General features: G+C 34.3%; 1 protein-coding gene across 3 annotated transcripts in view; it reads right to left on the reverse strand.

The window, feature by feature from the left end:
* Positions 1-18,983, reverse strand: part of TUSC3 (tumor suppressor candidate 3) — a 182,189-nt gene that overhangs the window by 23,736 nt on the left and 139,470 nt on the right. For all 3 annotated transcript variants that reach the window (XM_055130383.1, XM_055130366.1, XM_055130373.1), the window contains one exon: positions 2,655-2,718. In XM_055130383.1, the coding sequence (XP_054986358.1) occupies positions 2,655-2,718 (64 nt within the window). The remainder of the gene's footprint in view (positions 1-2,654; positions 2,719-18,983) is intronic.

The following is an 18,983-nucleotide window of genomic DNA, read 5'->3' on the forward strand; positions in this document are numbered from 1 at the left end:
GGCTATGTATATTTATGTACACTTGCATAAATTCAGCTAAGTATGTTTATGGTCAAGGGTTCAAAGAATAAAAATACTGAGAACAGTGGAAGATGGTAAATGGTGAGTTTCAGAAAGACACTGCTAGTTAAAATGAAATATAAAATGTTTATTCATAAGATTTATTTTAAAGGTAAACTTTTCTTTTTATTTTCTTGGAAACTATGATGAACTCAAAATGCCTTACTGTAAGAAAAATTAGTCTTTAAAAATTAAGTGAATTGCGATGAATAACACAGGACTGATTTAACTGTCAGTGTACCATTGTTAAATGAGAAATAATTAAGCAGTAAATATTATGTATGCTATCAAGGACAAGCAAAGTACTGAGTGAGAAAGGACTTAAAAAGGAACCTGCTACCCTTTATGTATGCTGTCTCATTTTGTCCAGACCAGGCTAATCTGACTTTACAAATGAGAAAGTTTTTGAGTTTCTTGAGAATTCCAGTGCTTCAAAACACTTCTCACCCCTTTCTTCCACTATGATAAATTACAAAACTGTTAAGTACCAACATCGGATTCAAGTCACAGTACACAAATAAGATGGATAAATGTACACAAATAAGTACACAAATAAGATTGAACATGTACTTGCTGATATTTTTTTTTTAAAAATACATTGCTCTAACAGGGTAAAAAATACAAACATTTTTATGTGTGGAGATTTTTCTATTCGATTAAAATGAGCTTCAAGATGACATGTCATTTGAAAAATTTTGTCACTACTATAAATAAAATGCCAAATACAAAATTTCTATGTACAACCAATAACCATTTAAAATAAAGCGTAACACTAAACCTAGTTGGTCTTCTAACTTAAGGCAAACCAAATACATTTTCTGCATTTTCGTTTCCCTAGCTATAAAGTAGGATTTGGGCCTAGATTAATTCTAGAATTCCTAAGAGGTTTCAGAGTTTTATACAATACAAGAAATTTGATCTAGACTGTTGTTTAAATAGTAGTCTACACAGTCTGGAAAATAATCAGATTTTACAAATTATACTAAACCCTGATGACTCAACATGTTCAAGCAACATTATAATTTTTTTTTTTTGGTTTTTGGGTCACACCCAGCAATGCTCAGGGGTCACTCCTGGCTCTGCACTCAGGAATTACCCCTGGCCGTGCTCAGGGGACCATATGGGATACTGGGAATCAAACCCAGGTCGGCCGCGTGCAAGGCAAACGCCCTACCCGCTGTGCTATCACTTCAGCCCCCAAACAACATTATAATTTTAACCTTCAAAAATTTCTTTGAGTCTCAAATATCAATGATCCCCAAATAGTTACTTGCCCACAAAGGTAACTTTACTTCATCCTAAATGTATTTATATTTTGTTTTTAAAAGGATAGTTGATTCTCATAGCTTTCATATATAGCTATCTTCTTGACCTTTCTTTCAAAAAATAAGTTGCTTATTTTACTTTGTTATCTAATTAAAACAAGTATAAAATGTTTCAAAAGAGATGTCTAAAACTCTATATTGTCTTTTCTGACTCACATAATAATTAAGGTACTGAGATTAGTTTCCTTACTCTGTTTTTAACATTAGACTTTTTTTTTTCTTTTAAGAAGAGCATGTAAGAAGGTATCACGATCACGAAATCCCATTAATCATTTTCTCGAGTGGGCTCAGTAACCTCTCCATTCATCCTTTTCCTGAGATCTTAGAAGTCTCTCTCCACTAGCCCCTCCCAATGATGTTGCACTGGGGGCTCTTTCAGGGTCAGGGGAACCAGATTCAGCTTGTTACTGGATTTAGCATATGAATACACCATGGGAAGCTTGCAAGGCTGTCCCACTTGGGCAGGAAACTCTCAGAAGCTTGCCAGTTTCTCCCAGAGGGAGAAGAAGGCTACAAGATATCTCGCAGGCGCTTCTGGGAGCTTGCTTTTAAGTCTCTGGATGTTGGCCGTTGATGGGATTACACATACCTGGGTTCCTCTACTGGTACCTTCATGCGTCAGGCCCATCCAAACATGTGGAGAGGGGCCTCGAGCTTGGCTGTAGCTAGGTTCCGGTGGTCTTCGGCCACCAGGAGCTCTGCTTGGGGTGGGGAGGGAAGCTGGAGCCCATCCCCTCCGAGGGGCCCCGGAGACCACCAGAACCTAGCGACAGTCATGCTCGAGGCCCATCTCCACACATTTGGACGGGCCTCATGCATGAAGGTACTGACAGAGGAACCCAGGTGTGTGTAATCCCATCAATGGCCAACATCCAGAGACTTAAAAGCAAGCTCTCAGAAGAGAACGATGCAGAGAAGTCTCTTGCTCACACGCCTGGCTGTAAGAAGGTATATATGTTTAAAACAGCAATCTTTGTAATCATTGTGCTTTAATGAAATATTTTAAAAAGTATACAAATGTCACACATAAAGTTCTATTTAGAGATGATACAGTCAACACAGAGCTAAAATCTATACTATGAAATTTCAGTTATAAATTTATATTAATATACACACTGTTATAGGAAATAGCACAGAAATTACAAAATTAGTCACATAATAAAGTTTAAAATTTTAGCATTCATATGTATTGTTAGGAAAAATTTCAACTGATACATAGCAGGCAACCTTAATCTGTCCTTTTCAATCCATCAACAGCTTTAAGGATACTTAGTACCAGAATAATATGTGATTCTGCTACGAACTGAGCTTGGCTGCTTCCATGAATGTAGCTCTGAAAAACAAAACAAAAGCCAAACTTAAAATAGGGAAAAAGCAGATTTTAAATTGCTTTGAAATTTGATACCATGATGACAAACAATGGATAAATCTAGTAATTTAGCTGTTCATAATTCATTTGAACAAAAAATTTAATTGGAAATAACATGAAAATATTTCTATCTACTAAAGAAACCGTACTCAATTTATTAAGAGGCACACAGTAATGTGTTTTCACTGTTACCTAATAAAAAACTTGCAATATAACCTAGCAATGATCCATAATTTAATAAATAAAATTTTAGTTTATAGAAATTATGTAAATGCACAAAAACTGCCTCAGTATTTCTGTTGATTTCTCTTAAGAAAATTATATGTAAAACTGTTTTAAATATGTCCTACTCTAGGTTTTTATTAAAAATGTGGTTTATTAAAATTATGGAGAAACTAAAACCAAAATAAAAAATAATGTCCTTATTTGACATCACATACAAAGCATTTTTTATATTACATACAAAGCATGATTTCATTATCTGAGACACTCACCTTTGTTTCTCGGTTTTGCTTTCTATTTTTAAATAAATATTACTGAAAACGTATAGGATTTTAGGGAAAGAATATTTAACCAGAGGTAAGAAAATTAGGTACTCTTGACTTTAAATCTAGAAACACTAAAATTTTAAATTCAATATCCCCTTATCTAAATGACTCATACAACCTTTTTTGAAGTCTATGAAGTCTTTGGTGTTTTACCGTCAATTCTGTTGCCAATTCTATCTTATGATTTAAATAAAAAGGCTGTTCTTTACATGTTTTAAAAATTTATTCACCCTGATTTACAAACTATTTAATGATTTTAGGTATTCACTGTTCTAACCACAAACTCACTATCATGTCTGTGTTCCTGCTCCAGTGACCAAGCTTTGCTGTCTCCACCTCTTACCTCCTTAGCAAACTCACTTTCCCCCTTAAGCTTGCTTATTACATTTTGGGTCACATGCTTACAGTAGTTTTGACTCTTGTGGTTTTGATGTACAGAGATTCCTCCCTCCATATCAACAAAATGTACAAGAGCTTTAACCAATGGTGATCTTATTATATGTAATTATTACAGTAAAGATTGTAAGTATTATATTAATTTAGTTGGATATATCAATATGGAAAACACAGTTTTATTCTTTCTCCACAAAACTTATAACTGATATTCTTTGGTCCGTATCATGAACAGATCCCCACATGTGAAGTGCTATAATCATATCCAATCATTAAGAGTATAATGCTATCCTGCAGGCTATTCTTTTAAACTTTTTGTTCCCATATCTAATTTCTCAATAAATCATAATGCATGTTGCTGCATCTGAAAGTGGCTTTAGATGTATTCTTTAAATTAGACAGCAGTTTGGGTTCACTCACATTACAATTTCTAAGGAATCATAATGCATATTCTATCATTTATTCTGTTCATCCATTTAAATGTCTCTATATTAGAAAGAAAAACTATTGTTTGTTCTGGTTTTTGAACAAAATCCAGTGGTGCTCAGACCTTACCCGGGGTCTACACTCAGGGTTCACTCCTGGTGAGGCTAAGGGGACCATATGGAATGCTGAGGAGCAAACATAGGTCAGCCACATGCGAGGCAAATGCCTTCCCCACTGTACTATCGCTCTAACACAGAAAATATTTAAAAATGACCCTAGTTGTTAGCTAATTAGTTAAGAATTTTGACATTAGTAAAGATTTACAATAGATATAAAACAATGGTATAGGATATACATCTTATGAACACAGTGAAATTATAAAGTAAGGCCTTTAAAGCTTAGAAATGATGGTTTATCTGGCAATAATTGTCATCAACTTTCAACTGTGGAAATTAACTTGCTCAAGATTGCACATATGGTAATTGGTGAAATTTGGACTGGAAACTGGGCTTGATTTCCAAGTATAGTGCTCCATCACCCTACTGAAAGACAGGAAGAAAATCAAAACATTTTGTATAAGGTATATCTGGCAATCACAACATTAGGTGCTGAATGTTGAAATAATTAAAATCAACATTTATAGGACAAACTTAGTTGACTATAACAATTGAAATAGCATGGCAGTTTGCTTGTTAGAACCATGCATTAGAGGAAAAGAGAATTTCCAGTAATTTCTAAGGGATATTCTTTGGTCCATATCAACAACATATGCCCGCATTTCAAGTGCTATGTTCATACCTAATTATGCCAGTGTTTCTTAATCTATCAGGAGAATCTGTCGCATGGTCCCCTGACTCCCATTAGATGTGATCCCTGAGTGAAGAGCCAGGAGTATGCTTCGACCAGCAACGGATGTGGCCAAAATACTACCCTACCCCCCAAAAAATTAAAAATAAATGAATCTCAGATTTCACTTGTGAAGTTCTACTTAACTAGGTTGGTAATAGGACTAGAAATCTTTACTATTCAGGAGCAAAAAGTGACTTTTATGTACCTACATTTTGTGAGCAACTATAGAAGAACAAGGATTATGTGTAATCCTATCATGGCTATGAAAAAGACAGTATGTATTCAGAGAAAAGATCATACTAATACCTGATTCTTAAAAGACAGAATTGCTATTTTAAATATAATAACCAAGGCTCTAGAAATTGAAGCTTTAAAGCACGTTACTGGCCAATTAAGCCCAAGCCACAGGAGAAACTATCCATTTATCAGGCAACTGAACAACAGTTAACATACTACATTTATCTAAAATAGAAATGTCAATTTCCCATACAGTATTTTGAAAAATTCTCTCAAGTCTAACTTCTCAACTTCAGGTAAGCAGAATTTGCATAACTGAATGGAAGGGCTGGAGGACAGGGGCACGTATCACAAAAAATGCTGCAACAGTAAAGGTTTGAAGATAAAATGATGAAAAATTCAAAATCAAATGTGTGATGAATCCATGGTGCACCTGCCAGCAAACAGGTCATATTTCTTGGGTAAAAAGAAGATCATGGGTAAAAGAAGCTACAATAGAGACACTGACAAGGGAAAAATCAAACAGTAAACTAGTACCTCCTTACCGGGAAAATGGAGCAGTTAGTGTTTGGGTAACTATGACCCCAATCTAGGAAGGGTATGTCTGGTCTTCCTCAAGGAAGACCCACACAAAAAGCTGTCAAGCCTGACAGGAGATGTTTCTATACTCATGTAGAAATTACCTAAATTATAGGGCAGTAAGGCCAGTAGGTAGTTCATGTGCTGCCAAGTGAGGACAAAAATATGAAAAAGAAACAATAAAATAGAACAAAAATTATATTCAATTAATACTAAGAGAAAAATCCTAATACAGTTCACTATTATTGCTGCTCCCTCAAGGGTCACTCAATAGGAACATCATGTAGGGAGGGAAAACTAGGGTCACATAAAACTACCCTAGCCAACACCTCAGTGAGACTCAGTGGCAGGTATTTCTTCCAAGTATACAGCAAAAATTTCAGAGGCCCTATAACCCATCTCTTTTAAGTCATTTTAGTAATATTTTAATGATAACACAATTTTAAACTTATAAACTTTATTAGCAAAAAAAAAATCCTTGAAGTGAGTAGTAGTATTCTCTGAATTTTTTATTGTAACTAGAATAATAAAAGGTTGAAAATGAGTCGCTTGATGTATTGTTCTTCAGTTAACTACATCATTGAATAATTTTAATGTAATGTACATTAAACATGTAAATCTAGATATTATAGCTATGGTAGCTTTGTCACATCAGATGTATATAATTAAAAGTTTGGGTCATCTAACTCAATCCTTGGGGAGAAAAACATCAAGAAAGATTAATATTAGCTTATCACTAATGTAAACCAAATTTCAAGGGGAAAAGCAACTAATATAAGTTAAAATTTAAATCATTTTGTGTTTAAAAGTAAGAGCACTCATTATATTTCATTAAATTGTGTGCACCTGTAAGTGGTCTAAGTGGTGCATTTAGGACTACAGTTTTCTTCATGCCCTAATTTGCCAATAAATTAAATTATTTCCCCCAGGAAAGCCACTCAGCCTCCTTGTAATGTACCTTTCTGATACAGATACATTTTTTGTTACTTATAGGATTATTAGGTAACAAAACTGTTATAGTTTTTTAAAAAGCAGGAAAATCTATAATTTAAAAAAATTAAAGTCTTTTGAAACCTAGTGTTACGTTTCTGATATACATGAAAAGTCAAAGATATCTCCACTCTTGGTACTTTCAAGATTAAGCTTGGATAAATTTCTATAAGTAAACCAAGTCCTGTAGATCACAAGCACTTGTGACCAGACAATTCCTTAATAATGCCCCTTTTAGCATATCTATTAGATCATTCTCTAATCATTATTTGTTTTTTTTTTATTTTGGGCCACACCCAGCAGTATTCAGAGCTTTTAATGACTTTGAGTTCAGTAAAAATCACTCCTGGCAGGCTCTGGGGACAACATGGGGGTCTGGGGATTGAATCCAGGCCAGCAACATGCAAGGTAAGTAGCTTATACACTGTACTATTGCTATAGCCCCTCTGACCATTATTTGTGCTTTGTATTTATTTGTGTCACTGCTTCAATAATTGCAATATGAACAATATATTTTTAAATCTAATACCATAGTGCCAAGCTGAACTATCTGGTATGAGTCTTCTAGATCAGTGAGTGATTGAGATAGCAGTCTCTTCTATCCTTCCCTACATGGTCTTAAGAATGACACTATTTCTAAAATTTACTTAATATTAATTGCTTTTGCAGTCTTCATATCTTTTACTTTCTCCACCTGACCTAGTGCCACTGTATAATGATGAACAGTCTGGAAAATTAATTTCTCAAAATCTTTGACATCAGAGACTGTGTTGACATCTGGTGTAAAATACAGGGCAGTGCTATAATAAATGAAAACTAAGATATGAAAGTGACATTGATAGGTTTCTGGAGATCAGAAATATGTAACACACCTGACATTACCAGGGCTTTGCAGATCTTGAGAAATGAGTTTAACTAATGATGGATGGCTGGACATGCAAATCTGCCAAAGGAGATATTAAGTTCATTGTGCTCTTAATTTTCTATTGCTTAAACCTTACTATTTGAAGACTGCAAATAAAAAATGTTCATCATGTATTTCAATTTATCAATTTATGATCAATGTGATAATTGAAAAACACTTTTTATATAATAGGCTGTTAAACAACTTCTGGCTCTATTAAGACTTAATGGAACCAAAAAACCAATCATTGTCTATAGGAGTACTACAGATAGTTACGAGCTGTGCTTCAAAACCAGGCAATCAGCTTTCAGTTTCAGCTAAGTGGGATTGGGAATTTGTTTAATCAAAGTATTGGTCAGTTTCCTTATATGTAAAAAAAGGTGGTTACAATAGTTTAAAGCCTTTAGTAAATGATATATTATATTCCATAAAATGATAAAGGTAAATAAAAATGACAGCACATCTGTTCAGAAGGAATAAAAGCATAAAGATAATCACATAAGCAAAAACTAAAAACAAAATCAAGTTTTGAAATTTTGCTTGAATTCTGGATTTGTTTGAATTCTGTTTGAATTTGTAAATATGGATAACAGTCATATCTTTCTTACTGGGATTTGCTAAAGGATTCAAGTTGATCAAGTCAGACACCAAGTTGTATGGTGTTTAGTACAGATTATATCTATGTGTTAGATCAGTTCTAAAAATAAATAAAAAATAAAATGACAGTAGTGGAATGACTTTAAACATGGTTAACTCTATGACAGGGTTTGTCAATGTAGATTATATTGAGGTAAAAAAGGGACTTTAAAATAGGTAGGATGTGAGAAAAAAGTAGAAAATGGAAAACAAAATTGTTTACCTGATTTTATTTGGATATCGACAAGACATTTGGGATTATCTTTTCCCCCTATTATTATCCATATACACCAAATTACATCTCAGTTAAAAATGTCACTACTTGGTTCTTACACATTTTACTTTTATTTCAATCTTCATAGTCTTAAGGATGTTTCTTTTTTCTTTTTTCTACTTCTTCCCTGCCCAAATAAGGAATGACCTTTCTTGTTATTGGGTAACCAAAATTCACCTTGACTTTTAAGGTCAGCTCAAATTATACTTTCTTTCATAACACTGTCCCTGACTTTTTTGTCTCACATAATATTGTTCTAAGCTATTACTTATTGCATAGCAGATGGGAGTCATCTGTACAGAAAACATAGAAAAGCAACTGGAATATTAACTGGGAATAAGTTTGCAAATTAGAAAGTAATGATAAAACTTTTAAAAATGTTATGGAGTTTTGCATTATTTAAAAATTTTACAATTTTTATTAATTTTGGAGGGAGTCACATGCAATAGTGTTCAGGGGCTACCCCAGCTCTGTACTCAGGTATGACTCTTGGAGTACTTGGGTCGACCATATGTGGTGCCAGCTTGAGTGGCATACAAGGCAAGCATCTTCTCTCTCCAGCCCTTGATTTTAAAAACATATTCGTAAGAAGTATGTATGGGAACTGGAGAGAGCCAGTAATCTCTGCACACTGCTAGCTAAAAGCATAAAAAGCATTCATGGTTTACCAGGAACCAACATGTTCTTTCAAAGAAAGCAAAAATATGTTTGCCCTCACATAGTTTATAATCTAGGAAAATAACCCAGAATTTTTTACAAATGTTGGTGATAAATTTTAAGTGGTTGTAAAACGTTCATCTGAAATGAGATGTGAAATGAGTGAATGGACTAGGAGTCAGCGTGCAGTGCACTGGGGAATGAATTAAAATGAAGTAATTTCATGTGTCTAGATGACTTTTTTTGGTATCTCACATAGGAAATAGTGATTTTTTTGAGTGTGAGGGGTGCAACAAGAAACTTTAAGACCAACTGTAAAATGCATTAAATCAAAACTTTTTATTTCTGATTTTCCATGGTATTTTACGAGTAGTAACTAAGCAGATCTCAGAAAATATGCTGAAAATTGACAATTAAGATATTGTTACAAAAAAGAGAATGCAGATTTTAGAAATCTAAAAAGAAAGACTGATAGTATTCTTGGGAGAATAGCTAAGTCACTTAAAAGGAGAAATATATGAATAGAAGAAAAGTGATAAAAGATGAAAGGGTATTAGCGAACAGAAGAAACTGAATTCAAATTACATGAATTTCAAGTTTGAGATTTTGCTTTTGGAATTATTACAACTTTTGATGAGATTTTAAGTAGTTCCCAAAAGAGCAGAGTAAGTGAGATGGATAGAGCAGGTTTTAGAACTTAAAGAGAAATATGATGTTTTTATTGACTGTAGTTTTATGACTTACGATACTTTAATGATGGTTTCTCAGACACATCACACCCATCCCCAGTGTACCAACCACTCTCACTCAAACAATGCAGTGCCACACCTTTTCAAACCTCCTACCACCAACTCAGTTATGTGGATGAGTTCTCCTACTGGGTTGCCTTTGAATCTTTGCTGCTACATCACTGTGTATCCCATTTTTTTTTTTTTTTTTTGCTTTTTGGGTCACACCCAGCGATGCTCAGGGGTTACTCCTGGCTTTGCACTCAGGAATTACTCCTGGCAGTGCTTGGGAGACCATATGGGATGCCGGGGATCGAACCCGGGTTGGCCGCGTGCAAGGCAAACGCCCTACCCGCTGTGCTATCGCTCCAGCCCCTGTGTATCCCATTTTTTTCATGATCTTATCTACTGTACTTAGTGTAGTGATGAACATAGCTGGGCACATATCCTTTCTAACTACTGTTTTTGTTTGGGGACTAGATGCCTAGAAATGCTATTGCTGGATCATGTGGGAGTTCTATTCCTATTTTTTTGTGAGCTCTTTGTACTGCTTCCCACAGAGGCTGAACCAGTGACATACCTACCAACAGTGATGAGGGTTCCTTTCTCACCACAACAGCAACACTGGCTGTTTCCAGAGTTCTTGAAATATGTCCCTGGCGTGAGAGGGTATCTCCATGCTGTTTTCCTAATCATTTCCCAGATCATGAGTAATGATGAGCACTTTTTCATTAGTATTAGCCATCCATATTTCTCCTTGGGAAAGTACCTGTTCATCCTTACCCCATTTGTGGATGAGGCTGTTGGAATTTTTGCTGTTAAGTTCTGTGAATGATTTACAGATCTTGGATGTCAGCCCTTTATTTAATGTATTGTGTGCTAATATTTTCTCTTAGGGTGTTTCTTATTATAGCTTGAGTTTCTTTCACTGTGCACAAACTTTTTAATTTGTTGCAGTCCCAAATAATTTTGTTTATGTTGTGTTTGCTACTGTGGTCATCTCATGTAACACTAAAGAGAAATCAGAACTAAAATTTTTAAAATTAGGCCGGGGATAGTAAGCCCTAAGCACCATTGGTGAGGTCTCCCAAAAAACAAAAAATGAAAGAAAGAAAAAAAATTAGGGTATAAAAATCAATAGTATGGCAGTTCTAAACAGAAGGAATGAAAAAGACTGCTATTTTTGATAGGGGATGAATGACATGACCAAAAAAAAAAAATTCCTGTAAGAGCCTCTAATCCCATTGTCCTTCTGGTTTGCATTTCCCTGGTAAAAGAGATAATAAATATTCCTCCCCGATCCACCCCCACTCACCATGGGCCTGCTGCCCATTTCTGTATCTTCTTCATTAAAATGTTTGTTCAGTTCTTTCTCCGTTTTTGATGTCTTTTTTTTGGTTAACTTTTGATTTTCCTCTATCTTTGACTGTCAGAAGATGTGCAATTATTTTTTTGCCATTCAGTAGGATGTCTGTTACACTTTTGTGAACTAGTTTTTTAGTTTGATACAATTCCATTTATTTTTGCTCTTGTTACTTTGTTGGTAGAGGTGAATCCCTGAATAAATCACGGAAGTCATTGTCATGGGATGTTTTATCTATCTTATTGCTACATATATTATAATTCTAGGCCTAATATCTAAGTCTTTAATCATTTTTGAGCTGACTTAAGGGTAAGGTATGAGACAATGATAGGCTTTTCCAGAATCATTTAATGAAGGGGCTTTCCTTCCTACACTATATGCTTTTGACTGTATTATCACAAATTAACTGTCCGTATGTGTGACCACTAAGTTTTGAATCTATCAATTCTATTTCATTATCTATTTTTTTCCAATACCACAGAATTTTGATAGTTAATGCTATGTTACTATATAAAGTAATATAGTTTAATGTTGGAGTATAATGCAATGCCTATACTCTCATAAGATGGATTTGGCTATTCAGAAACTTCTGGTTCCATATAAACTTTAGTAATTACTGTTTTACTTATTTCAGAATGTCATTGGGATTTTGTTAGAGATTACATAGAGTCTATATAATGCTTTGAGTAATATGGTCATTTTTATAATGTATAAATTATTTTTATAATGTGTAACTCCTAATACATTTTTATCATGTATAACTCCTAATCCAAAAGCTTGGAAAATATTTTCATCTAATGTCTTCTATTTCTTTTAACAGTGACTTACTTACAAAATATAAACATTTTGCTTCTTTTGTTAGGTTTATCCCTAAACAGTTACATTAATTCTTTAAGATGTTACTGTATATGAAATTATTTTTTTCTTTTTATACTAGATCACTGCTTGCACAGATATGCAACAGATTTTTATGTACCAATTTATAGGTTTTACAGTACTAAAATTCTAATGCTTTTTAGTAAAATCTTTAGCATTTTTTGTGTAATATCATGTTTATGCACTTGAGACACAGCACAGTGGGTTAGGATGCTTGCCTTGCACACAGCCACCTGTGTTAGATTTCGGGCACAATATATGGTCCCCCAAACCCCACCAGCAGTGATCCCTAAGCACAGAGAAAAAGTAAGTGCTGAGCACTGCTGGGTATCTACATATATAATACTGTCTGGAAACAGTGACAGTTTTACTATTTTTCCGATTAAAATTCCTTTTATTTATTTTTTTGGCTAATAACAGTAGATCAGATTTCTAATATTAAGTTGAGTGATGGTGAGAAAGGACATAGTTGTCTTATTCTAATCTTTAAAGAGACGATTATTTTTTTATTTCTTAGAGTATAGGTTAGTTGTAGGCTTCATGTTAATGGCTTCACCATGCTGAAGTAGGTTACTTCTATCATCATTTTAATAAGTTTTTAATAAATGAATATTAAACACTGTCAAAAGCTGTTTTGCATCTATTTATATGAACATATAACTTATAACTATCATTGATATGTTGTGCATCATATTAGTTACATAGACCTGCATCTATGGAATGAACCCCACTTTGTCATGACATCTGATAATTTGCTTTAGGAGGTTTCGCAAGTAGAGAGCTCAAGGGGCTTCTAAGCTACTGCTTGCATTTCTTGGTCAACCAGGCCTGTGTTTTAATGGGAAGCTCAGAGATGTGGTGCTCCTTGGGTGATTCAGGAGGTACTTGGGTGCTTCAAAGTTGCTTCTGTGATAGTCACAGGTTGAAATGGGGTCTGCCCAGGCAAAGCACGAGCCTTGACCCCTATAGTATCTTTCTGGTCTATTTAATAATTTTAATATGTTGTTGAATTCGGTCTGTAAGATTTATGTTTATTGGGGACACTGGTCTGTAGTTTCTTCTAATGTGAGATCCTCTCTATTTTGAAAAACCTCTTAATATATGTGAGAATATCCTATGGCCAAAGGGTCAGAACAGATGTTGGTACAGTTATATAGAAACAGGAACCCTCGTAAACTTTTTAAAGGAATGTATATTGGTGGACTATCTATTGAAAATGTTAAAAATATTTCCTCAAAATACAAGGAACAGATCTAGTTTATTTGCAGTAGTTCCAATTGTAATTAAATATCCAAAGAACAAAAAAATGCTAATTCAAAACAACATATATAACCTATGTTCACTGCACTGTTATTTATAATAGTCAAGACTTGTAAATAATTCGAGTTGCCAATGACAGATGAATTGAATGAAAATAACTATATATATATATATATATATATATATATACACACCAACGGCATGCTACGCAGGTATAAGATGAAATCTTTCCTCGAGCAGTATTTATGAAACTGAAGTGGACTATGCTAAGACTGAAGGAGAATAAATAGAGGATTATCTCATTCATATGAGTTACAAAGAAGCAAAGCAAGAAAACAGACAAAAAAATGAAAAGAAAACAAATCCATGAACTCAGATCACAGAGTTATCAGAAAGATAGATAGGATGGCATTAAAAGGTAGAGACTGAATGGACTTAAAGAGATGTTGATATTTTGGTAATCGCTGTGGTTTACTAACACATACTTCATAATCTTTTTTTTTTTTTGGGTCACACCCAGCGATGCTCAGGGGTTACTTCTGGCTTTGCACTCAGGAATTACTCCTGGCGGTGCTTGGGGGACCATATGGGATGCCGGGGATCGAACCCGAAACCGGGTCGGCCGCGTGCAAGGCAAATGCCCTACCCACTGTGCTATCGCTCCAGCCCCTTACTTCATAATCTTTAATACTGTGTAGAGTTAATATACAACACTTTCCTTAGGGCATAAATAACACAAAGAACATAAATTTTTATCCTAAGAAATAAAAAAATAGTAAATAGAATCTACGTAATTCAACTTATTCTTTGAGAATATTAAAAAGTGAATCACTGAAAAATTACAATCTGTCCTACTTAATTATATGTGCTGATATTAACCAACCAATCATCAGTACATATTCATAAAGTCAGTGAATGATATCATTTTAGCTCCTAAAAACACAGTAAAACCTGAATATATAATATTGGGACAGAGGAAGGTATAAATTTTAAAGCGAATTCTCAAATACTAACTATATCTAATAAAATTTCTAAAGATGGAAGCTTGTTTCAATAAGCAGATAAAATGTGTTTACAATTAGCATCATCCTTATGGATATAAACAATCAACATGCTATTGTTCACTAAAATATATTTTATTGAAAAAACTAAATAAAACCCAGAGAAATCTGTTAAAGTCCTAATCTGCATTGTAAAGCCTGTCTGCAGAGTATGGTAATAAACATATACTAATATTAAACCATCACAAATTATAAAATTTAGAGTCCTTATACTTAAAGCAATTAAAAACATCAGTGTACCATTTCCGCCATCTAAACTGTTTACCTTCTTTCTGAGCTAGGCCTTTGATTTTCAAAAAAAGATCATCATGACTGAAGACACAGTAGAGGGGTTAACATGCTGGTTCAATCCCCAGCACAGCATATGGTCCCCCATGCACCACCAGGGGCGCTACTGGGATACTGTTTATTAGCTTGATGTTATCAGAAACAAACCTGATTATTTATGGCAGAAAGCTATTAAATTTGTTGTGTTTAAGAGCCAAGAAACTCCTGAGGTTGGATTAGACACTACAAGGGGGTATCAAAGGATTTAGGATGCAGGTTCCCTTCCATATCTCCTTCTGATGCAGGTCGTGGTAACTGTGTGACACTGGAGAGACAGTGACTGACCTCGGGACAGCAGATTTGGTTTGAGCCCCAGAACCAAATTTGGTGCCCCAAGCCCTGTTAGGCATAGTCCCACCAAAGCAACAGTAAAGTGTGTTTTCTACATGGAAAGTAACCAAGTTACTCAGAATTTGGTCATCTTTCCAAACTAAAGAAACTTTATTCTTTTTATTTTAAAGTAACATTCTGTTACAAAGAAATATTTTCTGGGGAGAGGAGGGTGCTATACTGCGTTGGCTGCAGCAATGGTACTCCGGACTTACTGCTGGTTCTGCACTCGGGGCTCACTCCTGAAAATGCTCAGGGGACCACCATATGTTCTGTCCGGTTTGAAAAGGAATCAGTCCCATGCAACAAGGTAAGTATCATAAACCACCGTATTTCTTTAGCTGCTGGAATTTGCATTTTTTAATAAGTTACCTTGGTTAGTACTGGGCAGCCAATTTCCAAAACATAACTTTTAAAAATAAATAAGTTCAAAAGTAATTTTTTAAATTGTTTGAGCTTTTTTTTTTTTCCTGCCAGTGCTTCTTAATGAGTATGCTGATTTAAAAACCTTCTATTCCTAGTTGTCTGGCAAGCTGTTTATTGACTGTAGAATGATAGGTCATTTTAGGTCAAAATTTATTTCCCTATTTACTCATATATAGATTTAAAAAGTACTGTGTCCTTTACTAGATAGTACAAAAATGATAAAAATCACAGTTTCAGCTTTTAAGATTATATTCTAGTTTGAATTGTATAAAGTACAGAACAACAACAACAAAAAAGGTCTGAGTAGCATCAAACAAAGCATTACAAAAGTAAGAGACTGGATAAGCAGATCAGGTTCCATGGAAGAGAGTATTAGAGAAGGATAAAATTCACTTTTTCATGTCACTCAAACTTTTCCACTGCTCCTTCATACCGTGCATTTAAAGGGTGCTGTGTTTTTCTTGGAGCTAAATACTGATGGGGAAAAAGAAGCAAATGAGGCAGAACAAAATAAAATGAAGGTATAAAATCAATGCAGGACAGATTAAGTCCATTTATATATGCAAAATGAGAGCTAAGAAATACATTAAACATCCCAAATCTATGTTATGCTATGTTTATGAACACACACACTGCAACCTCTATAGTAGTAATTCTATTCTCATCGTTTCATACTTGAATTTGGGGAAAAGTTTCCAGACTGATTGTTAGTTCTAATAAGGTACAAACTGTACCTTTCTGCCAAGCTAGTATTAATAAACTTTTCTGGGGGTGGGGGTGTCACGCCTGGTAGTGCTCAAGGTTTACTCTTAGCTCTGCCCTAAAGTATCACTCTTGGTGGGGTTCAGGGGCTATATAGGGTGCTCGAGATGAAACTTGGTCAGCCTCAGGCAAGGCAAGCACCCTACCTTCGGTTCTATTGCCCTGGATTCTAATAAATAGTTTTTCAGTGATAATCAAGCTACTTGGTTCTTCATGATATATTATGTTGGCTATAATATACTTTTCCAAATTAAGAGTAAAATAACATTTGGATGTCTTATGTCTTCTTGTTAACTCACACCATATTAATTTCTATCTTCCCATTTGAATTCATTAAACCTATCATTTGGAATTCTACACTCTTTTGAAACAACTTAAAAATGAGCTAGCAAATCTAAATTAAAGACCACATTCTCAATAGTCTTTTTTATTACATTTAACTCTACAGATAATTTTATAATATGAAACTAAAGTACTTCTAAGTCAGAATCACTAATTTTATACTTGCTTATATCATGATTTGTATTGTTTTGTTTTACTTTTATTAGTCTCATAACTCCAAATGTCTTGTAATGTTGTTTTTAAAAGGCCGTAATTGTGCATATTAATCTCTGAAGTACCTTAGATGATGTAGACAGAAAGCATTCCTAAATAACTGCTGATTGTTCAACCAAGGCTGTTAGCTAAAAATTCAATGTTATAGCTTTCCTCCCCTGCCAAAATAGTTATAGTTGTGGCTAAAGTCATTAATTTGTCTTTCAAGTCAACCTGAAGATCATCTATAGCCTCTTACCTCTTCTCATTTTGCCATGGATAACGTTCTATAACTACCTGACTAGAGTCACTACTAAGCGTTCAGTTCAGGTTACCCCTATCTGTTTTATCAGTTCAAAGTAGTCTTTCAACATTTTTATAATTTTTCAAAGATACATGTCTATACAAAGCAACTTAAAGTTTTAGAGACTGATAGGTAGTCAAAAACTAAAATGTTTAAATATCTTAGTCACACAAGTCTTTTCCAAGATTTGTTCCCAATCAACCTGGTCCCAATGTCAAGCAAACACACTACTAGTGACTCTAAATGTGTCACTCAATGTGCACTAATTTTATGCCTCCATGCCTTTACATATTTCTTTTACTTTATTAAACTATGTGTATCCAATGTAGCAGGAATTGATTAAAAATTCATTCAAGAAAAAAATTCACAATGTAAAGTTTCTGTAGATATGTATGTAATTTCCCTCCCTTCCTCCCTCTCTCCCTCCCTCCCTCCCTCCCTCCCTCCCTCCCTCCCTCCCTCCCTCCCTTCTTGTTTTTCTTTCTTGTGTATTTGATATTCAGGACTTACTCCAGGCTCAACACTCTGGGATCACTCTGGGAAAGTGCTGGTGACCATGTGGGGTACCAGGGACAGAATGTCCATTATCCACATATAAGGCAAGCACTCTATCCTTTGTTCTGTTGCTACAACCCCAGACATGGATGTAATTCTATATTTTAAGGGTGTAATTAATAAACTGGGATTGACAGCATGCTGGTTAGTGTGAGCCATAAATCCAACAAGTATGTGATTAGAAGACCCAAGAAAACAGAGGAGGTCATACAAAGCAGAGAAGAAATTGGAGTGATAGATCTGTAAGTCACAGAAATCGAAGAATCACCAGAACTTAGGAGAATCATGATACAGTCTCTTCAGAAGGGAATAACCACCACCATTCTGGCTTCAGACATTTTTCTTTCTGAAGTATAAGATGCTACCTAATCTGTGGTGTTTTGTTATGTAAGCACTACTTTGAAAATACCTGGTCTCTTTCTCATTGCTTAACTCAAATTACTGACATTTTGTATAAAATTAGGTTAATTCAACAGATTTTAATACTAAATAATGGTGCAACAGATTTGAGAGATAATTATTCTCAAAGAAAACACAACTAGTATTCACTAATTAATTCTAAAAACTTATGATACATTTTATGGTTAAATTATAATGTATTATTCATATTATTCAATTATCAAAATTTGCATTATTGTATTTTGATGTTTAAAAAAGTTTTGTGAATTCACTAACAACGTCAACATTTAAAAGTACAAAATAGTTGAATAAGAAGAAAGAAGTTGACAGCTTAAAATATGCCTCTAATATCTCATTGAATAGCTTAGTTTATATAAGAAATCTGTTAGATTTCTTGGGGAATAGAACACCTTGAAATATGAATGCTGTTCATGAGGGGAAAAAAACAGTTCTGTCTTATCTTTGTGTTTCCTTAACTGACCTATTGGTAATATAAATAACAAAGAATATTCCAGGGTCTAAAATAAGCAGCAGGTGTACATTATACATCAAAAGATACCAGGCATTCATTATTCACTGAAAATACAAAGGGGTATTATGTAATTCTATGCTCTGCAGAATACTAATGGGGGTAGGTGAATACTCTTTTCTCTAGACTATAATCTATTTGAATTAGGTATAAAAGATTACTCTTAATGTTACTACTCATTTGATCTTAGGAAGAAAGATGATTATACACACTATGGCCATCTTAAAGTTTATCAAATGACATCCAAATTTATAAGTTGTAAAAAAATGGACTCAAATAAAT

This window comes from Sorex araneus, chromosome 1 (assembly GCF_027595985.1).
Source record: "Sorex araneus isolate mSorAra2 chromosome 1, mSorAra2.pri, whole genome shotgun sequence".
Lineage (NCBI taxonomy): Eukaryota > Metazoa > Chordata > Mammalia > Eulipotyphla > Soricidae > Sorex > Sorex araneus.